Source organism: Bombina bombina, chromosome 2, assembly GCF_027579735.1.
Source record: "Bombina bombina isolate aBomBom1 chromosome 2, aBomBom1.pri, whole genome shotgun sequence".
In the NCBI taxonomy this organism is placed as follows: domain Eukaryota; kingdom Metazoa; phylum Chordata; class Amphibia; order Anura; family Bombinatoridae; genus Bombina; species Bombina bombina.
In genome coordinates, this window is record NC_069500.1 from 589,616,977 (window position 1) to 589,640,362 (window position 23,386).

General features: G+C 38.7%; 1 protein-coding gene across 1 annotated transcript in view; it reads left to right on the forward strand.

Moving 5' to 3' along the window:
* Positions 1–23,386, forward strand: part of TRPM6 (transient receptor potential cation channel subfamily M member 6) — a 327,340-nt gene that overhangs the window by 27,082 nt on the left and 276,872 nt on the right. Inside the window, exons 6-11 of the mRNA XM_053699972.1 lie at positions 687–811; positions 7,955–8,126; positions 12,447–12,621; positions 14,977–15,100; positions 20,253–20,325; positions 20,440–20,540. Of these exons, the coding sequence (XP_053555947.1) occupies positions 687–811; positions 7,955–8,126; positions 12,447–12,621; positions 14,977–15,100; positions 20,253–20,325; positions 20,440–20,540 (770 nt within the window). The remainder of the gene's footprint in view (positions 1–686; positions 812–7,954; positions 8,127–12,446; positions 12,622–14,976; positions 15,101–20,252; positions 20,326–20,439; positions 20,541–23,386) is intronic.

Sequence of the window (23,386 nt, forward strand, 5' to 3'; positions counted from 1 at the left end):
ATTTTTGGTTCAGAACCTGGGTAGCGCTTGCTGGTGACTAAAAGTACAATACAGAACTTCCCCTAGGAGTTTAACCATTATTTTCAAACCTTAATTTAACTTATGCTCTATATGTTACGCATAGTTTTTTTTTTTTTTACTTTCAACAATTCAAATTTTATTAATTTATGCTCATATACAATTTGCATTTTACTAAAAGATTTAAGGTTGAGTAAATCTATCCCAGCATGTGTTATCATCTTCACAATGTTCTCCATCTTGTTTTGTTTTTGGTTTATGTTTTTGTGTGAATCAGCATTATTGCCAGTATAGAGCTGAGTCGTTGTGCAGTGCCTAGAGTAAAGAATGCCATTGCAGAATTTTGTAAATAGCGCTATAGTAAAGCACTGCTGGTTTCTAGCAGAAATTGCTGCTAACTTAATCTGCAATGCCAGTCGCATGATTCAGCTGTGTAACTAGCGCTACTGATTGGATCAGTTTTCACTAAGGACCGGCAGTGCTCAGCAGGCCCTCTGTGGAGTTAAACACAGAATTGCAGGGTTGCTAGTCTTAAATTACATGCATGTAAATTTACAACAATAATGACCCTTTAACTAAGTTCTCTCACTTGCTGTAGAATACTACGTAATAATGTGATTGAATATTCTGTCTTATTTCTCAATCTCTTATTGTTCCTATCTTTTCAGGAGTGTCCAAGCATGTGGGTGATGCCTTGAAAGGTCATGCATCCCAGCACTTAAGGAAAATATGTGCAATCGGAATCCCACCTTGGGGTGTTATTGAAAACCAAAGGGATCTCGTTGGAAAAGATGTGAGAACCACAATAATTATCTTATTAGGTTTTTCTTTTGTTTATTATTATTATTATTCTTTATTTATAAAGCGTCAACAGATTCCACAGAGCTGCCCATGGGTACAAAGATAAAAGTACAACAGAAAAGCAATATATTAAAATACAAAAATATACAGACAAATACAGGGGGAATTGAGGGCCCTATTCCTGTGGGAACTTACAATCTAGATGGGTAGGTGGATGGGAAACAGGAGGTGGGGACTGCAAAGGTGAGAATGATATTAGTGAGGAGATATATAAGGGCAACTGTTAGGTAAGTAACCTTAATTTGTTACTGAGTCGGTTGATAAGCTTCCCTGAAAAAAGGTCTTTAGGGAACGTTTAAAGAAGAACAGGTTAGGGGAAAGTCTGACAGCTTGAGGAAGTGCGTTCCAGAGGGTTGTTGCCCCATGAGAGAAGTCCTGTAGTCTAGCATGAGAGGAGGTGATGGTAGAGGAGGCAAGGAGCAGGTCATTGTTGGATCTTAGGGGGCAGGCTGGAGTATATTTGTTAATGAGTGAGGACAGATAGGGTGGGGCAGCATTGGTGAGGGCTTTGTAGGTCAAGGTGAGAATTTTGAATTTAACTCTGCTGTGAATGGGGAGTCAGTGAAGGGACTCACAGAGAGGTACAGCAGAAACGAGAGGTGGATTAGCCTGGCAGATGCATTTAGGATGGATTAAAGAGGAGAGAGGCGGGAGAGAGGCAGGAGAGAGGTGGGAAAGAGGGAGCCAGTTTGTAGATTATTACAGTAGTCAAGTCAGGAAATTACCAGGGAGTGGATTAGCTGTTTAGTAGTTTCAGCGCAAAGAAACGGATGAATTTTGGAGATATTGCGCAGGTGGTTGTGGCAGGATGAAGAGAGCAATTGGATGTGGGGAATGAAGGGCAGATTTGAGTCAAGTGTGACTCCAAGGCAGCAGACTTGGGGTGATGGGGAGATAGTGGTGCCGCTAACAGTGATAGAAAAATTATAAACTAGAGTAGGGTTAGAGGGTGGGATTCAAAGTAGTTCGGTCTTGGACATGTTTATTTTTAGGTTGTGAGAGGCCATCCAGGAGGAAATGCCAGATAAGCAGTCACTGATGTGAGAATTGATAGAAGGAGCGAGTGCAGGGGTGGATAGGTAGATCTGGGTATCATCAGCATAGAGGTAATAGTTGAAGTCATAGCTGTTGATAAATTTACCCAATGAAGAAGTGTAAATAGAGATGAGTAGAGGACCCAGAACAGAGACTTGAGGTACTCTAACATACAGAGGCAATAGAGATGAAGAGTCACCAGCAAAAGAGATGGAGAAGGATCTGTTAGAGAGATAAGAGTGAATCCAGGAGAGGGCAGTGTCACAGAGCCAAGTAAAATGAGTATAGAGTAGTAGCCTTTGTTTTTAGCAGAAAGGAGATCGTTAGTAACCTTGGTGAGGGCAGTCTCAGTTGAGTGTTGGGGACGGAAGCCAGATTGCAGGGGGTCGAGCAATGAGTTGGAGGACAGGAAGTGGGTTATGCAATCGAAAACTAGTTTTTTAAAGATTTTTGAAGTTAGTTGGAGCAGTGATATGGGGCGATAGTTTGCAGGAGAGTTACAGTCAAGGGAGGGTTGTTTGAGGATGGGGGTGACCATTGCATGTTTGAAGGAGGCAGGGAATGAACCGGTAGAAAGGGATAGGTTGAATATGTAAATAAGAGCTGGAGTAAGGGTGGGAGACAGAGAAGGTATTAGATTTGAAGGAATAGGGTCAAGTGGGCAGGTAGTGAAGTGTGAGGAAGACAATAGGGAACCCACTTCACTCTCAGTGGTTAGTAGGAGGGTGTAGAGAGTGGCAGAGGGGTTGATTGGGATCAAAGTTTGGAAATTCCATGCTTGTGTTGGGATGTTTCTTTGGATGGTAAGTGTTTTATTGACAAAGTAGTCAGACAAGTCTTGAGCACTGAATGCAGATGAGGGGGGTGGTGCAGGTGGGTAAAGGAGAGAGTTGAAAATGGAGAAAAGTCTTTGAGGGTTGGAGGAGTGAATATAAGAGAAGAGAAGTAGGTTTGCTTAGCTAAGTGAAGGGCAGAGGTGTAAAAATAAAGAATGAACTTATAGTGCATGAAATCATGTTCAGAGCGGGATTTCCTCCAGGCACGTTCAGCAGTGCGGGAGCATTTTTGTAGGTGGTGTGTTTGCTGAGAGTGCCAGGGCTGGAGCTGATGACGTTGGGCTTTGCGAAGTTGGGGAGGAGCGAGAGTGTCAAGTGCAGAGGAGAGAGTATTGTTATAGTGGTTTGTAGCAACGGTTAGGTCAGGATATTGTGGAAGTGTGGGGGAGGCGTATTTGAATAAGGTTGGAAAGGTGGGGAGGATCCACAGTGCACAGATTTCTACAGGTTTATCTGTTTATTAGTTTATTTAGTTTCTCAATTAAATTGAAAGGGAAAAACTACATTATTTAATGAATGAATTTTGGATTTGTTCATTAGTTCATTTATGCCTAGATTACGAGTTTTGAGCGATATAGGGAAATTAACGAACGCAACAAAAGGGGCATTATTTAATCCCCTATAGCGCAGCCATTACAAGTTTTAAAAAACCCGGCTTGTGCAGGCAATATGGTGCTTTTAAGCTCCATACCGCACCAAAAACAAGCACTGTTTTGACATGCTCAAGCACGCTTTCCCCATAGACTTCAATGGGGAGAGCGCGTTAGAAAACCTGCGATCGCAGAAAGAAAAGCTCCATAATGGGGAAAAAAAAGTTACGTTTAAACACCCTAACATAAACCCCAAGTCTAAACACCCCTAATCAGCTGCCTCTGACATCGCCGACACCTGCCTACAGTTATTAACCCCTAATCTGCCACTTCTGATATCGCTGCCATCTAAAAAAAAGGTATTAACCCCTAATCTGCTGCTTCTGATATCGCTGCAACTATATTAAAGTTATTAACCCCTTTTCCGCCGATTCCCGTCATCGTCGCAACTAAATAAAGTTATTAACCCCTAAACCTCTGGCCTCCCACATCACTACCACTAAATAAACCTATTAACCCCTAAACCGCCAGCCCCCCACATCGCAACAACCTAAATTAAACTATTAACCCCTACACCTACCCCTAAACTTAACCCTACCCCTAAACCTAACCCTAACATAACCCTAACACCCCGTAACTTTAACATAATTAAAAAAGATCTAAATTAAACTTACGATTATTTATTTTACAGGTAAAGGGCCTTTTGGGGGCCCTTAAAAGGGCCTTTTGTAGGGCATTGCCTTAAGTTAAACAGCTCTTTTGCTACAAAAAAAAACAAACACCCCCTAACAGTATACAAACCCACACCCCCCAAACTACCAAGGGCCCTTAAAAGGGCCTTTTGGGGGGGCCTTAAAAGGGCTTTTTGTAGGGCATTGTCCTAAGTTAAACAGCTCTTTTGCTACAAAAAACAAACACCCCCTAACAGTATACAAACCCCCACCCCCCCAAACTACCAAGGGCCCTTAGAGGGCCTTTTGTAGGGCATTGCCCTAAGTTAAACAGCTCTTTTGCTACAAAAAGAAACAAACACTCCCTAAAAAAATACATTACACAAAATAATCAAAAATAATAAAAATTATTCCTATTCTAATACCCATTAAAAAAAAAACATCCCAAAATAAAAAAACCTAATCTAGAATAAACTACCAATGGCCCTTAAAAGGACCTTTTGTAGGGCATTGCCACAAATAAATCAGCTCTGTTTATGAAAAAAAATTACAACCCCCCACTAACATTACAAACCCCCACCCCCCAAACCCACAAAATAAAAAAAATGGAATCATCCAATAGAATTAGAACTGCTAAAATCCTATTCGCTGTTCAAATTTTTCAGCCAATAGGAATGCAAGGGATGCAATATTGGATCACATACCTTGAATTGAAGATTCAGTGTACGGCAGCGACTGTATGAAGAGGATGCTCCATGCTAGATGTCTTCAGGATGGACCCGCTCTGCGCCACCGGGATCAAGATAGAAGATGCCGCCTGGATGAAGATTGAAGAGGCCGCCTGGATTAAGACTTCTTGCCGCATGGATGAGGACTTCGCCGCCGGGATGAAGATTGAAGAGCCTGCCTTGATGAAGACTTCTCTCCACCTGGATGAAGATCGTTCAAGCGGGACTTCAAAAACTGTAAGTGGATCTTCAGGGTTTTTTTTGGGTGGGTTTTTATTTTAGATTAGGGTTTAGGCATGTAAAAGACCTAAATGTCATTTTAAGGGCAATGCCCATCCAAATGCCATTTTCAGGGCAATTGGTAGCTTAGGTTTTTGTTAGTTAGGTTTTTTATTTTGGGGGGTTGGTTGGGTGGTGGGTTTTACTGTTGGGGGGGTCTTTGTATTTTTTTTTACAGGTAAAAGAGCTGTTTAACTTAGGGCAATGCCCTACAAAAGGCCCTTTTAAGGGCCATTGGTAGTTTATTGTAGGCTATGTTTTTTTTGTTTTTTTTGGGTGGGCTTTTTTATTTTGATAGGGCTATTAGATTAGGTGTAATTCTTTTTCATTTTTGATAATTTCGTTTGTTATTTTTCATACTTTAGTCTTTTTTATTTTTTATATTTAGATCGTTTGTAGTGTAGTGTTAGGATTTTTTTTATGTGTAGTTTAGTTTAATTTAATTGGTAGTTAGTTTAATTTTTGTTTAATAATTATATTAGTTTAAAGGGACAGTCAAGTCCAAAAAAAACTTTCATGTTTCAAATAAGTCATGTAATTTCAAACAACTTTCCTATTTACTTTTATCACCAACTTTGCTTTGTTCTCTTGGTATTCTTAGTTGAAAGCTATACCTAGGAGGTTCATATGCTAAATTTCTGAGACCTTGAAGGCCGCCTCTAATCTAAATGCATTTTGACAGTTTTTCACCACTAGAGGGCATTAGTTCACGTGTTTCATATAGATAACATTGAGCTCATGCACGTGAATTTACCATGGAGACAGCTCTGATTGGCTAAAATGCAAGTCTGTCAAAAGAACTGAAATAAGGGGGCAGTCTGCTGAGGCTTAGCTACAAGGTAATTACAGAGGTAAAACGTGTATAATTATAACTCTGTTGGTTATGCAAAACTGGGGAATTGGTAATTAAGGGATTATCTATCTTTTAAAACAACAAAAATTCTGGTGTTGTCTGTCCCTTTAATTGTTAGTTTAAACTTAGTTTTTTTAATTTGACAGATTTTTAAATTTAATTTAAGGTAGGGAAATTGTAATTTTAATCTAAAGTTAGGGGGGGCGTTAGGTTTAGGGGTTACTAGTTTAGTTAAGTATATTTCGTTGTGGGGGCCTGCGGTTTAGGGGTTAATAGGTTTATTATAGTGGCGGCTGTGTAGGGCTTAATAACTTTAGTACAGTGGGGGTGATGTGGGCGGACGGCAAATTAGGGGTTAATAATATTTAAATAATGTTTGTGATGCAGGAGGGCGGCGGTTTAGGGGTTAATAACTTTATTGTAGTGGTGACGATGTCGGGGAGCGGTGGAATAGGGGTTAATAAAAAATTTTAGTGGTGGTGATGTCGGGAGCAGATTAGGGGTTAATAAGTTTAATATAGTATTTGCGATGCGGGAGGGCCTCGGTTTAGGGGTTAATAGGTAGTTTATGAGTGTTTAGTGTACTTTGTAGCAGTTTAGTTCTGAGTTTTATTTTACAGATTTGTAGCGTAAAACTCATAACTACTGGTTTTAGATGGCGTTACGGATCTTGTCGTTTTAGGCTGTAACACCGTTTTTTTAGCCAGAACGCAAAACTCATAATACCAACGCTATGGGAATCCCATGAAAAAATGTAATTTTTAAGAGTGCGGTACTGATGTTGCGTTACAGGCTAAAAGGCTTGCGGTACACCTATACCGACAAGACTTGTAATGGCTGCGTTAGGGAAAATGATGCGTTATGGCCCATAATGCTGCTATTTGAGTCATAACGCTCAACCCGTAATCTAGCTGTTAGTTAGTGAACGAATTTCAGACAAAATCAGTTTATTTGTTAAACGACCAACAACAGCATTTTGTACACATCTACTTTATTTTCATCTTGAATGTTTTTTCATTTAATTTTCTGTGGTTTCCCAACTCAAGTGTTGCTGTTTTAATGTCCAATTAAATTTGTGATAGAACTTCAGATTCTCTTGCATTTTGGTAAACATGTAGATAATGATACAAATAAGACTTGTCTCAGTTTTTTTTTGCAGAGGTTTGCACTTACACACAGATGCAAAATATATGGAAAGTAACTGAAGCAGTATAGATAATTAACATTTTTTAACAATGCAAACAATTATTTAGAAAATAAATGAATATTCTGATGATTGTATTTTAGTAGTCTTAAGTTTTCACTGTTTAAAAATTTGATTGCAACAATATTTGTAACTTTTTATTAAATCAGGGAAGATTATATTTTTATAAAATCAGAATGGGTGTGAAGAGTCAAAAATGCCATTTGAAACAGTAAAAAATTGATTTTCAACTTGTCAATGCAATTGAATTAAATAAATCCACAAATAATGGGCTGTGCAAAAATGTGCAAAAATGTTCAAGATGGATTGGAATACCAGCGAGGGTTTTTTATTTATAATATCTGAAAGGTGAAAAAGTGTTGAAAAACAAATTATTACCCATGCTAAGAACCTCTTCACATAGTGGGCTAGATTACAAGTGAAGAGCAATCAGTAGCCAGTGTGCATTATGTTTTGCACAACATTGCACAATCTGGTATTAGAAGTGAATGGTTAACTATTTTAACCAAAGAATATTAACGTGACTAAATGTTTTTTTAGCATACCTTTTAATAATTAGTACAGGGAATGCTCATGTTACAAGTAGTGAGTTAATTGTTGGGCTTTTGCGCAATCAAAAACACTACTAGAAAATGTAGCTCTTTTTAAGACCTGAAGGGGATAAAGATTTCCACTATTTATTTACCATCAGCTTAGTCTTCGAACGATATCCAACATGAATTTATATCTATACCTAATTATTTAAATCTATCATGTGAAAACATACTATATTTCAAAATAATTATTTAGTAAACTCATATCTTTTTCAGTAAGTATTAACAATATATTCTTTTTTATATATATAAGTAAAATAATGAAACAAGCATTCCCTTTTTTCAGGTTGTGTGTCTGTACCAAACACTAGGCAACCCACTCAGTAAACTAACAAGTCTGAACAGCATGCACTCTCATTTTATTATGGTGGACGATGGCACTGTTGGAAAGTATGGTAATGAAATGAAACTTAGGAGGAATCTGGAAGAATACATATCGCTCCAGAAAATACACACCAGTATGTATGAATAAATACCACTGACCTGAGAAAAAACACACACAACTGCACTCAACAAAATACTGTTGAATAGGCCTATGGCTTCTATAATCTTATAGACTATAAGTATTTGGCTCAACGTCCTTTATAGTATAATCCTGTTGAAATGTAATCTATTTCATAGACATGTTAAGTATCATACTTTCCTATTGACAAAATAATATTTACAGATTGTACTTTTTTTCATTATTACAACAAATACTTAATGGGGTTGATCATAATCGTTTACAAAACTTTTGGCTAGATTACGAGTTGTGCATTAGGGTACAAAAGCAGCGTTAAGAGGTCCTAACGCTGCTTTTTTATGCCCGCTGGTATTACGAGTCTTGCAGGTTTAGGGTCACCGCACACTTCTTTGACCTTACCGCAAAACGACTTACGTAAACTTCGTGAGGTCTTTTTTCTATGGGACTTCCATAACGCCAGTATTACGAGTGTGTCCTGGGAGGCCAAAAAATGAGCGGTACACCCTACCCTGTCAAGAGTCCTAACGCATTTAAAAGTCAGTAGTTATGAGTTTTATGGTACAACACCGTAGCATATAACTCATAACTAAAGTGCTAAAAAGTACACTAACACCCATAAACTACCTATTAACCCCTAATCCGAGGCCCTCTCGCATCACAAATACTAAAATACATTTTTTTAATCCCTAATCTGCCGCTCCGGACACCGCCGCCACCTACATTATATTTATGAACCCCTAATCTGCTGCCCCCAACATCGCAGACACCTACATACTATTTATTAACCCCTAATCTGCCGCCCCCAATGTCGCCGCCACCTACCTACATTTATTAACCCCTAATCTGCCGCCCCCAACGTCGCCGCCACTATATTAAAGTTATTAACCCCTATACCTAAGTCTAACCCTAACCCTAACACCCCCTAACTTAAATATAATTACTATAAATCTAAATAAATATTACTATCATTAACTAAATAATTCCTATTTAAAACTAAATACTTACCTATAAAATAAACCCTAAGCTAGCTACAATATAACTATTAGTTACATTGTATCTAGCTTAGGGTTTTTTATTTTACAGGCAAGTTTGTATTTATTTTAACTAGGTAGAATAGTTATTAAATAGTTATTAACTTTTTAATAACTACCTAGCTACAATAAATACAAAAGTACCTGTAAAATAAAACCTAACCTAAGTTACACTAACACCTGACACTACACTATAATTAAATAAATTAACTAAATTAAATACAATTACCTAAATTAAATTAAATTAGCTAAAGTATATAAAAACCCCCCACTAAATTACAGAAAATAATAAACAAATTACAGATATTTAAACTAATTACACCTAATCTAATAGCCCCATTAAAATAAAAAAAGCTCCCCCCCCCCCAAAAAAAAAACTAGCCTAAACTAAACTACCAATAGCCCTTAAAATGGCCTTTTGTGGCGCATTGCCCCAAAGTAATCAGCTCTTTTACCTGTAAAAAAAATACAAACAACCCCCCCAACAGTAAAACCCACCACCCACACAACCAACCCCCCAAATAAAATACTATCTAAAAAAACCTAAGCTCCCCATTGCCCTGAAAAGGGCATTTGGATGAGCATTGCCCTTAAAAGGGCAGTTAGCTCTTTAGCAGGCCCAAAGTCCCTAACCTAAAAATAAAACCCACCCAATATACCCTTAAAAAACCTAACACTAACCCCCTGAAGATCGACATACCAGGAGACGTCTTCATCCAAGCCGGGCCTAAGTCCTCAACGAAGCCGGGAGAAGTCATCCTCCAGACGGGCAGAAGTCTTCATCCAGATGGCATCTTCTATCCATCAGGCGCGGAGCGGGTCCATCTTCATGACATCCGACGCGGAGCATCCTCTTCATCCAATGACTAAAGCTGAATGAAGGTACCTTTAAGGGACGTCATCCAAGCTGGAGTCCCTTAGATTCCGATTGGCTGAAAGAATTCTATCAGCCAATTGGAATTAAGGTAGAAAAAATCCTATTGGCTGATGCCAATTTCAATCCTATTTGCTGATCCAATCAGCCAGTAGGATTGAGCTCGCATTCTATTGGCTGTTCCAATCAGAATCTAAGGGACGCCATCTTGGATGACGTCACTTAAAGGTACCTTCTTTCAGCTTTAGTCTTCGGATGAAGAGGATGCTCCGCGTCGGATGTCTTGAAGATGGACCCTCTCAGCGCCGGATGGATGAATATAGAAGATGCCGTCTGGATGAAGACTTCTGCCCGTCTGGAGGACCACTTTGCCCGGCTTGGATGAAGACTTCTCCCGGCTTCGTTGAGCACTTCGGCCCGACTTGGATGAAGACGTCTCCCGGTAAGTCGATATTCAGGGGGTTAGTGTTAGGTTTTTTTAAGGGTGTATTGGGTGGGTTTTATTTTTAGGTTACGGACTTTGGGCCTGCAAAAGAGCTAACTGCCCTTTTAAGGGCAATGCCCATCCAAATGCCCTTTTCAGGGCAATGGGGATCTTAGATTTTTTTAGATAGTATTTTATTTGGGGGGTTGGTTGTGTTGGTGGTGTGTTTTACTGTTGGGGGGTTGTTTGTATTTTCTTTTTACAGGTAAAAGAGCTGATTACTTTGGGGCAATGTCCCGCAAAAGGCCCTTTAAAGGGCTATTGGTAGTTTAGTTTAGGCTAGGTTTTTTTTTTATTTTGAGGGGGGCTTTTTTTTATTTTAATAGGGCTATTAGATTAGGTGTAATTAGTTTAAATATCTGTAATTTGTTTATTATTTTCTGTAATTTAGTGGGGTTTTTTGTACTTTAGCTAATTTAAGTAATTGTATTTAATTTAGTTAATTTATTTAATTATAGTGTAGTGTTAGTTGTTAGTGTAACTTAGGTTAGGTTTTATTTTACAGGTACTTTTGTATTTATTTTAGCTAGGTAGTTATTAAATAGCTAATAACTATTTAATAACTATTCTACCTAGTTAAAATAAATACAAACTTGCCTGTAAAATAAAAATAAACCCTAAGATAGCTACAATGTAACTATTAGTTATATTGTAGCTTGCTTAGGGTTTATTTTATAGGTAAGTATTTAGTTTTAAATAGGAATTATTTAGTTAATGATAATAATATTTATTTAGATTTATTGTAATTATATTTAAGTTAGGGGGTGTTAGGGTTAGACTTAGGTTTAGGGGTTAATAACTTTAATATAGTGGCGGCGACGTTGGGGCGGCCGATTAGGGGTTAATAAATTTAGGTAGGTTGCTGCGATATTGGGGGCGGCAGTTTAGGGGTTAATAAATAGTATGTAGGTATCAGCGATGTTGTGGGCAGCAGATTAGGGGTTAATAAGAATAATGTAGGTGTCAGCAATGTCGGGGGCAGCAGATTAGGGGTTAATAAGTGGAAGATTATGGGTGTTTAGACTCAGGGTTCATGTTAGGGTGTTAGATGTAGACATAACTTTTGTTTCCCCATAGGAATCAATGGGGCTGCGTTAGTGAGTTTTACGCTGCTTTTTTGAGGTGTTAGACTTTTTCTCAGCCGGCTCTCCCCGTTGATTCCTATGGGGAAATCCTGCACGAGCACGTACGACCAGCTTACCGCTGACTTAAGCAGCACTGGTATTGGAGTGCGGTAATGAGCAAAATTTTGCTCAATGCTCACTTCTTGTCTTTTAACGACGGGTTTCTGAAAACTCGTAATACCAGCGCTGCAGGTAAGTGAGTGGTGAGACAAAACTGATTGTTAGCACTGCATAGCCTGTAACGCAAAACTCGTTATCTGGGCCTTTGTAAATGATTTGTCCACAAAAATCGGTGTAGACTTTAAAGGTAATTTTCTGTAGAAAAACATTAGATACATTTTCTAAAGGATTGTAATGAACTCTAATATTAGGAATAAGCAAATATTTTCTCACATTCATTGAAAATAACAAACGCTGGTTGCATTAATTGTTGAATGTCAGAAGTTTGCCCAGTATTTGTTTTCCAAAAATATTAAAAATTGTAAACGCACAGAACTCTGCTTCCAATTGTTATTCTTAAAGACTCCAATGTTAGTCTGTTGTAAACAATATTCAAATTGAACATTAAACTCTAAAATTCAGATGTTACTTTCAGTATTTGAATTTTAACTTTCAATCTTCAAATATTAAAAATAATTTATAGAAATAGTCAGAATAGCAGAAAAAATGTCAAGGGGAATATTTGTTTTATAATTTAAATGGAAAAAAATCCAACATTTGCACAACCATTATTAATTTTATTTTTGTAACATAATTTTTTAATGAATGCAGCTATGTGTTGACTTGCATGGTTCTCTTATAGGAATGGGGCAAGGAGTACCAGTAGTTGGGCTGATTGTTGAAGGTGGTCCCAATGTGATCTTGATGGTATGGGAGTATGTTAGGAGCACTCCGCCTGTTCCAGTTGTGGTATGTGAAGGAACCGGAAGAGCTGCTGATATCCTGGCATTTACCCACAAGCGCACAGCAGATAAAGGGTAACTATTGTGTCTCAACATTTCTTAAAGTATTCAACTATACTAAAAAAAAGTTCCTGTGCCAAATCAAAACTGCTTATTTGCTATGCTTGTAGAGGCTCATCTTTGTCTAACAATACAGCTGTGGAAGGTGTTGACACCATGCTGCAAGCTCTGGCTACTTCAGTATCAGTTGTGCACAACAATTTTAACATGTGTACTTGACTTTAGTATGATACTAAGAATAACATGTGCACTTGACTTTAGTATGATACTAAGAATAACATGTGTACTTGACTTTAGTATGATACTAAGAATAACATGTGTACTTGACTTTAGTATGATACTAAGAATAACGTGTACTTGACTTTAGTCTGATACTAAGAATAACATGTGTACTTGACTTTAGTCTGATACTAAGAATAACATGTGTACTTGACTTAGTATGATACTAAGAATAACATGTGTACTTGACTTTAGTATGATACTAAGAATAACATGTGCACTTGACTTTAGTATGATACTAAGAATAACATGTGTACTTGACTTTAGTATGATACTAAGAATAACATGTGCACTTGACTTTAGTCTGATACTAAGAATAACATGTGTACTTGACTTTAGTATGATACTAAGAATAACATGTATATTTTTTAATAAAGTGATATATTTTACACGCTTTACACTGTGTGCAGAATTATTAGGCAAATGAGTATTTTGACCACATCATCCTCTTTATGCATGTTGTCTTACTCCAAGATGTATAGGCTCGAAAGCCAATTAACCAATTAAGCATATTAGGTGATGTGCATCTCTGTAATGAGAAGGGGTGTGGTCTAATGACATCAACACCCTATATCAGGTGTGCATAATTATTAGGCAACTTCCTTTCCTTTGGCAAAATGGGTCAAAAGAAGGACTTGACAGGCTCAGAAAAGTCAAAAATAGTGAGATATCTTGCAGAGGGATACAGCACTCTTAAAATTGCAAAGCTTCTGAAGCGTGATCATCGAACAATCAAGCGTTTCATTCAAAATAGTCAACAGGGTCGCAAAAAGCGTGTGGAAAAACCAAGGCGCAAAATAACTGCCCATGAACTGAGAAAAGTCAAGCGTGCAGCTGCCAAGATGCCACTTGCCACCAGTTTGGCCATATTTCAGAGCTACAACATCACTGGAGTGCCCAAAAGCACAAGGTGTGCAATACTTAGAGACATGGCCAAGGTAAGAAAGGCTGAAAGACGACCACCACTGAACAAGACACACAAGCTGAAACGTCAAGACTGGGCCAAGAAATATCTCAAGACTGATTTTTCTAAGGTTTTATGGACTGATGAAATGAGAGTGAGTCTTGATGGGCAAGATGGATGGGCCCGTGGCTGGATTGGTAAAGGGCAGAGAGCTCCAGTCCGACTCAGACGCCAGCAAGGTGGAGGTGGAGTACTGGTTTGGGCTGGTATCATCAAAGATGAGCTTGTGGGGCCTTTTCGGGTTGAGGATGGAGTCAAGCTCAACTCCCAGTCCTACTGCCAGTTTCTGGAAGACATCTTCTTCAAGCAGTGGTACAGGAAGAAGTCTGCATCCTTCAAGAAAAACATGATTTTCATGCAGGACAATGCTCCATCACATGCGTCCAAGTACTCCACAGCGTGGCTGGCAAGAAAGGGTATAAAAGAAGAAAATCTAATGACATGGCCTCCTTGTTCACCTGATCTGAACCCCATTGAGAACCTGTGGTCCATCATCAAATGTGAGATTTACAAGGAGGGAAAACAGTACACCTCTCTGAACAGTGTCTGGGAGGCTGTGGTTGCTGCTGCACGCAATGTTGATGGTGAACAGATCAAAACACTGACAGAATCCATGGATGGCAGGCTTTTGAGTGTCCTTGCAAAGAAAGGTGGCTATATTGGTCACTGATTTGTTTTTGTTTTGTTTTTGAATGTCAGAAATGTATATTTGTGAATGTTGAGATGTTATATTGGTTTCACTGGTAAAAATAAATAATTGAAATGGGTATATATTTGTTTTTTGTTAAGTTGCCTAATAATTATGCACAGTAATAGTCACCTGCATACACAGATATCCCCCTAAAATAGCTATAACTAAAAACAAACTAAAAACTACTTCCAAAACTATTCAGCTTTGATATTAATGAGTTTTTTTGGGTTCATTGAGAACATGGTTGTTGTTCAATAATAAAATTAATCCTCAAAAATACAACTTGCCTAAAAATTCTGCACTCCCTGTATATCTGCTATTTAAATATTTCAAGAAAAATATGCATATTTTGAAGAGTTATAATGTATGAGCAGTTAGTAATACCATAGAAGACCACTTATAGCACATTGATTGTGCCAATACATGTATTTTCCAGGGAGATTCCACCACAATTGAAGGAGGAAATCTTACAAATGATCCAGAAAACATTTAACCTTGGCTACAGACAAGCTAATCACATCTTCTGTATTCTGATGGAATGTATGGAGCGGCGGGAATCTGTGAGTAATGTCAACATAACATGAACAAATAAAGTTTATCTGCAGTTGTGATGTAAAATTCAGTGTTAGATTCTATTCCAGTTGAAAGCTTTTATAGTCTTTAATTAGCTAGAATTTGAGAAAATTATATCATCTGAACCACAGATTACTGCAGTTTTTATTTAATTAATACCAGAGTTTGTTTACACTCAAATATGAAAAATCCAGTCTTCAAATAATGGGAATTTGAAAGAAACCATGTGCTCCACCTCAAGCCCAGCTTGCAAACACAGCTGGAATTCAGAGTGTGCCTATGAGTTTCTGTTTTTTTTTTTTTTCCCCTTCTTAATACAGGGAGATTCCGCAGCTGCATTCCTTACTTGTGGGAAATACTGAACCTGGCCTCCAGGAGGATGCAAAGACACCCCAGCCAAAGGCTTAATTACCTCCCCCACTTCCCTCATCCCCCATTCATTCTTTATATTTTGTCACAGGAGGTTGGCAGAGAAGTGTCAGAAGATTTTGGAGTAGTTTCTTAGGAAGGGTATCTACCCTTCAAAATGGGACTGGAGTTTTAAGTAGTCTTGTCAGCCTCTCAGTAAGAGCATTGATGAATGTTACAGTCTGGAGATGCAGGGAGAGTCTTTCTGTGAATTCATCCAGACTCATATTAACAGCTCCTAAGCAATCAGTGTTGACGAGATTCACTGCCTGCTTTTCATCACTCAAGTCCATGCCAGAAGCGATCTACAGTCTGTCAAACTTGAAGGACCGTGTTTCTGTTCCACAGAATAGATTCCGGTAAGATCGTTTTATTTTTTAATCAGAAAGTTAACGCCAGAAGACAGGGTCACAGTGGGACTCCTTTATCTTTATGGAATTAAGGGTTAATATCTCCTGAGGGGGATTGTTGAACAGTTGGGGGGGGGGGGGTAATCATATTTGCTTTATGTGATTTCTGCTGCTTTATATGTGTGAGATGTTTTGGGCTCGTAGGCTGATATGGAACGTACAGGTGGCCTTTTGAATGAGAGTTGCGCAGTTTTATTAAGTCATCCGATCCTACACATGCAGCTTCCCCTTGCATCGCTAATCCTCCACCTGGAGGGGGCCATTTTCCACCAGATGTTATGGCCCAGTTCCGTATGGTGATGTCTGCGGCCCTAGTCGCTTTGCCTCATACTGCTACGTGCAAATGAAGGGTTAATCCATGCACTCCTGCCCAGGAAGCATCATGTAAATTGATGAGAATGCAGTTCTCTCTGAGGCTTTAGAGTACGGACCTTCTTTCACAGATTCTAGCCCAAAACTAGGGTATCAGGATTTTTTCTGTTCAGGCCTTGATTCGCTCTGACATATATGACTTCTGAGTCTAATCTTTCCTTTTGAATGGAGAGAGATTTAATTTGGTTCCACTATTCTGCGGTTTTCACCATTGGATGAGAAAGCGAATCTGAGAGATTATTTTTTTCTTGTTATTTTTGGTGCGGTTAAGACCCAGCATCAGCGATCTCCACTAAGCCTTAGCTATCCAAGAGTTTTTGGAAACTGACTCAGTCCTGGCATAAGTCCAAGCAGCGGCCCGCCTAACCTGACTTTCCCTCTTTTCGGACGCTTGATTCAGGAGGTTATAGCTAGGCTTCAAATCCTCAGCCTTCCAGGGCAGTTTTCCTTCTCTTGATACTGTCTTTCAGACAGAGAGAGGGAAGCCTTTCAGGGTTTTGTTCTCCTTTGGAGTCACTGTCCCAGTGCCTATCACAGATAGAGGTTTGGGAGATTGCTCAACACGTTTTTTTTATTTTGTTTCATGGTTCCAGAGAGGAAGGGAACTTCTGACCTATTTGGGCCCTAAAGTACTTAAGCAACCTTATCATGTCTCCTCATTGGGTAACTATAAAGGTTCACTCTACCCTTGGTACGGGAGGAGTAGGACCTCTGTTGAGGAAGGATATCATACTGCTTCTTTCCTCTTCAGGGAACATTTCAGGCTCCTAAGGTTGTCTTTTTCTGGACCAGCACTTCCAGTGCATTGATCTTGTAGTTTTGGTCTTGATACTGCTTCTAGAGCCTTGAAGGAATCTAGGGTTCCTTTTGGCAGTGGCCAGAGTCCAGATCTAACGGTAGCTTCCCTTGTCTTGACGTTTCAGGTTGAATTGCCATCGTCTCATCTGATATAAGTCCTTTAGGGATTTCATCTGTCTCCCTCAATCAGCGATGGAAGAATACTTAGACCAGAGTTCTCTGGTGTAGGCACCAGGGTGGATCCTTGATACTAATTTAGTCTTCATAAGACAGGAAGACATGCCTATTGAACTTGTAAAATTATGAGTTTGCTTCTTCAGGTCGTGCCCTTCAGGTCTCCTTCAGGTCATTGCTGGCTCTGTGTTAGGTGATGATGATCTGTCACGGGGTCCATCTGAATTTCATGCCTTTTGCCAAGTCTCGGTGAGGCTCAGTGTCGAGGAGGCAGCTGAGTGGCGCTATTTCGAATCTGTGGAATCATTCTCTGGTGTCTTTGTCCAGATCTCCTCTTTCTTAAGTCACCTGCGGCGGTTTTGACTACGGTCGCAAGTCCATCTGGGTAGTGAGGGCATGCCTCAGGACGTTTCCTCCTGATTATCTTTTGGATCTTCAGGCAATCTCTTTGCTCTCAGGGTTTAGTCTACTGGGTTTGCCCCATGTATAGATTCTAGACAGTCGTACTCTCGGTGGCTTAGATCTCCACTGAAAAATGAGAGAATCCCTATAGACAGTAGTATCTCGGGTTTGGTTGTGGGCGGAGGCCCACTACTGCTCACTGTCAGCGATCCACTCTCCGGGTGTGGTCATCTGGGTTGGATGTTCTCTAAGTCTTTTCCTTCAATTGGGGATAAGGATTTCATTTGAGGGGTTTTCGGATATTTGTATTTGATAGGGGACGCCGGATGGGAATCTCAGGACATCCTGTCTCTATACCAAGTTACCCACAGATGGGTTATGGCTCAGGGATTCTCATGCGGAGCTAATGGATGCTTTAGCTGTGCCTTGGAGGTTCAATACAATTCTTCCTCTTCTGCCATATCACTCTTTCCTCAAGTGGTGGCTCGAACCTATCAGGAGCAGGCATCAGGGATGCTGATTGCTCCATTGCAGCCGCGAAGTTGGGGTCGTGATTTAGTGGGGATGTCGTCTTCGCCTCCAGGATGGTTAACTTTGCTTATTCAAATGTTTTTCCTTGAGGCGGACTGCGAGTTGTCAATTGGTCCTAGCCAAGAGAGGATTTTTCTGAGAGGTTTTGAGCCTCTCCTTCAAGTGCGTAAGCTGGTCCCTCATCATCTATCTCTTAGTGGGGAGGACCCTTTCTGGTGTAAGGAGTGCGGTTCATCCTGGCATACTATTCAAGTTTGCCAGATCTCTTTCCTTCCTCCAGGACTTCAATCGGGAACTTGTGGTCCATTTCTTATGTCCTATTCCTTCTTCTCGAAGGAAAGTTTACTACAGAGTATGGAGTCGTGCCTTGAAAATTCTATCAGATGTTCTCTGTTTGTTATCTTTAGTTGAGGAGTGTCATCCGCTTGGCATATGAGACAGTGGGACACAAGCCTCCTCAGAGGATTACGGCTCATTCTATGGGAGCAGTGGCATTCTATTGGGTCTCTAAGATGAGGCCTGTGGATCAGATTGCTAGGGCGGCTGCTTGGTCCTCCTTACATTTTTTTCCCTAAATTTCTAATGTAATTTTGCTTCTGTTGAAGCAGCTTTCGGGAGAAAGGGTTTTGCAGGCTGTGGTGCCTTCAGATGGGGGCCGCCTCTCCTTTTTGCCCTCCCGTTAGCATTCAGTGTCCTCTAGAGCAGTGATTTTTAACCTTTTTTTTGCCGTGGCACACTTTTTTACATTAAAAAATCCTGTGGCACACCACCATCCCAAAATTTAAAAAAAATAACACATTGTAGCCTAATACAGCATATATATATATACACATACACACAAACACACACATACTGTATGTATTGTGCTGTTATGCCATGCCTCCTACAAACTACCCCTGCACTGGGAGTAAAAAACAAGCAAAGTTTAAAAAATATGTCACACTGTTGTCAGTCTGCCGTGGCACACCTGAGCATCTCTCACGGCACACTAGTGTGCCACGGCACACTGGTTGAAAAACACTGCTCTAGAGCTTGGGTATAATTTCCCACAAGTAAGGAATGCAGCTCTCCCTGTATTAAGAAGGAAAACATAAATTATGCTTACCAGATAATTAGGCAGCCCTAAATTTTAATGTGTTCTTCTAACACCTTTTTCACCCTGATATTTCTCCTACTGTTCCTTGTTCCCTCGGCAGAATGACTGGGGGATGAGGGATGTGAGGGAGGTATTTAAGCCTTTGGCTGGGGCGTCTTTGCCTCCTCCTGGTGGCCAGGTTCAGTATTTTCCACAAGTAAGGAATTCAGCTGTGGACTTTCCCTGTACAGAATGAAAGAAAATAATTTATGTTTTTGTTGCTATTTTTTTTTTTAAGACATTTATAATAAACAGAAAGATTCCTAACTCATTTGACACCACTAATTGTCTGTGTAGAATCTAGGCACACAAACCCTTATGCTAACTAAGCTGTGAATAATTAGATGCTTTTTTATAGGTGAAAATGGTTCACATATGATCTCTCTGTGCAAATGGCCTTTTTTATTTGTATTTTTGTATTTAAACTGCAAATAAAAATTCAGAACAAGTCGAACATCTCTGCATAGCCTATTGTAAAATCCAAGTTTTTTTTTTTAAGAGAAAAATCAGAGTAGGCTTTCTATAATGTTAACACTTTTATGTTTATAATCTAACTGACCTGATTTTCAACATCATATGACCATTTCAGATTTTTTTTAAAAACTGATTCCCACCAATAGTTAAGATACGAAGACTATAACTATGCATGTGCCTAAAAAAATATTATTTGTAATTTACTATGGTTTAACAAAACTGATACACTGTAAAGAGATTTAAAGGGACAGTCTAGTCAAAAATAAACTTTCACGATTCAGATAGAGCAGGCAATTTTTAGCAACTTTCCAATTTACTCCTATTATCAAATTTGCTTCGATCTCTTGGTATCTTTATTTGAAAAAGCAAGAATGTAAGCTTTATTGTTCAGTCATGCACATCGTTATTAATTGTATATTCTGTGTCTCATCACAGATTACCATATTTGATGCAGACTCTGAAGAACAACACGATATTGATTTAGCAATCTTGACAGCTCTTCTGAAAGGTAAACAGTATATGTGTTTGTGTCGATAGACAAACAGATGAATAGAGATATTTCTATTTTTTTTGTTTTGGTTGTTGACAAACATACAAATATGTATTAATTGTATTATCACAGGAACTAACATGTCTGTATCAGACCAGCTGAGTTTGGCACTAACCTGGAATAGAGTGGACATTGCTAAAAAACACATTCTTGTTTATGGACAACATTGGAAGGTATTTATTATATAAAATGTATTAAATATACACAACTGCTTATAAGAATGACACATCTGTTAACAAACAGAAAATAGAAGTTAAATTATTTTGTGCAGTGTATTGTTTAAAACTGAAAGGGATATAAAAGTTATTTTGTGCCTTTGTTGTAGAGTGTATTTTAATATGTAGTAATTTTTTTTTTAATTGATGTTTGCCGATAAGTAAACTTTTGTTGTCCTTATGCTTGTTATGCATGAGATAGTCTTCATCTGGCACTTCTGGGGGACTATAAAGGTTGTCCCAGCATGTTTGCAACTAGACAGTCCCTATAACTCATGCTATGGAGCCAATTTACTAACTGTCGGACGGACATGATCCGCTGTATACGTTGTCGGCATTTAACATTGCACAAGCAGTTCTGGTGAAGATTTTAAAGAATTTTCGAATTAACTTCTATATTGTTACATTATTTTTTCTTGGTATTGCTTTGTTGTCCTTATGCAGGGAAGAAAGCTCTGGAGCGTGCACATGTTTAGAGCACTATATGGCAGAAGTTTTGCAAGAATGTTATACATTAGAAAGAACACTAGGTGGCACCAAACTTTCCTGCCATGTAGTGCCCCACACATGTGAATGCTACCTATCTAGATAGCTCATCAACAAAGAGTAACATGAGAACAGAGCAAATTTGATAATAGAAGTAAAATGAAAATCTTTTAAAATTGTATGCTCTGTCTGAATCATGAAAACCATTTGTTTGGTTTTATGTTCCTTTAAGGACTGATGTAGCCACACTGCATATAGCTAACTCTCTACAGTACCTTCTGTTTAACTGAGTATAAAGTAAGAATATATGTTCTTTCTTAAACATCAATGTTTTTCAGTTCCACACTAACTAAGCTTGATCAAAATATACTTCCATAAAAGGTATACACCTTACACACACAAATGTTCAAATACCTTGGAAATTGTCTATGGTAATTCTGCATATATGAATATATTAGACATTATCTTTAAAACCAACAAAAGAGTGCTACATTGTATCTAGACAGTAAATACTGAGCTTCAGATCATGTCATGCTATGTTTATAGTAGTAAATACTTTAACTTAGTATCTGGTTTGTACTTGTTATGGTTTACACCTGACCAAGTATGTGTCAGCTCTTATTTTCCACATGAGTACACAGCCAACAAAATTCCCAGTATCTCGAGGACTCGAGTAAAAGACATCTTTATAGTTTCCTTTTAAAAACACATTATTCAGGGCAACAACACTTTCTAATCAGACTCATATCATGCCCAGAGGCATCAGAGTTAATTTTTTTCAGATGTGCTTACTGTTTACTTTCTTAACAGATATCTGTTATATTACAATATAAAATGTAAACGTAGAAAGCTTTATTTTTGCTATATTCTCATTACAAATATAAATAAATCAATACATTAGAAATTTCATAGAAATTCAATTTTTTTTACAAGAAAATAAAAACTAGATCTATAATTTGTATTTATATATATATGTCAGTTTGTGAAGCAGTGTGTTATTACTCATATATATTCTTTGTGCGCTAAGTAGCCATCAACCCTTGTTTTATCCAGCACTTACATGAGCTCTAAAAACACATTGATCGATCAGACAACACAGTGTACCAGACAAATGACAGAAGAATTTTGCTACTAGAAAGAGACTATTTACTATTAAATATAATTGTCTTTCCATAACTATTTCCTTTTAACCCAATTTGTATTTCTTAGTTAACTTGTCTTGGCTCCTAATAGCCAGGCATTACCTTCCAAACACATGATTTCTAGTGTTGTCTCACGCAGTTATATGTTGGCTGGTACACTTCTACTTTGATTCTGATTCCTGATGTAATTGTTTACATATACCTGTCTGCTAGTAACATTAAAGGGACCTGAAACCCAAAAAATTTATTTCATGATTTAGGTAGAACATACAATTTTAAACAACTCTCCAATATACTTCTATTATCTCATTTGTTTCATTCTCTTATCATCTAATTATGACTTTACTGTCCCTTTAATCTGTACTGCTTGCAATGAACTGTCATGGCTACCATTCTTCCTCAGGTTCTTTTCAGTACTAATTTTTGGACTTTGTTGCTATAAGTCTTTCTAACTATCTATCGGCTAGATTTAGAGTTCTGCGTTAGCCGTCAAAAGCAGCGTTAAGGGGTCCTAACGCTGCTTTTGGCCGGCCGCTGGTATTTAGGAGTCAGGCAGGAAAGGGTCTAACGCTCACTTTCAAGACGCGACTTTTCCATACCACAGATCCCCTTACGCCAATTGCGTAACCTATCTTTTCAATGGGATCTTCCTAACGCTGGTATTTAGAGTCTTGGCTGAAGTGAGCTGTAGAGCCTCTACCGAAAAGACTCCAGCCACAGAAAAAAGTCAGTAGTTAAGAGCTTTCTGGGTTAACGCTGGTTTATAAAGCTCTTAACTACTGTGCTCTAAAGTACACTAACACCCATAAACTACTTATGTACCCCTAAATCGAGGCCCCCCACATCACTGCCACTATAATATATTTTTTTAACCCCTAATCTGCCGATCGCACATCGCCGCCACTATAATATATTTTTTTAACCCCTAATCTGCCGATCGCACATCGCCGCCACCTACATTAACCCTATGAACCCCTAATATGCTGCCCCTAACTTCGCCAACACCTACATAATATTTATTAACCCCTAATCTGCCCCCCCCAACGTCACCGCTACCTTACCTACACTTATTAACCCCTAATCTTCCGACCGAACCTCGCCGCCACTCTAGTAAATGTATTAACCCCTAAACCGCCGCACTTCCGCCTCGCAAACCCTATAATAAATAGTATTAAC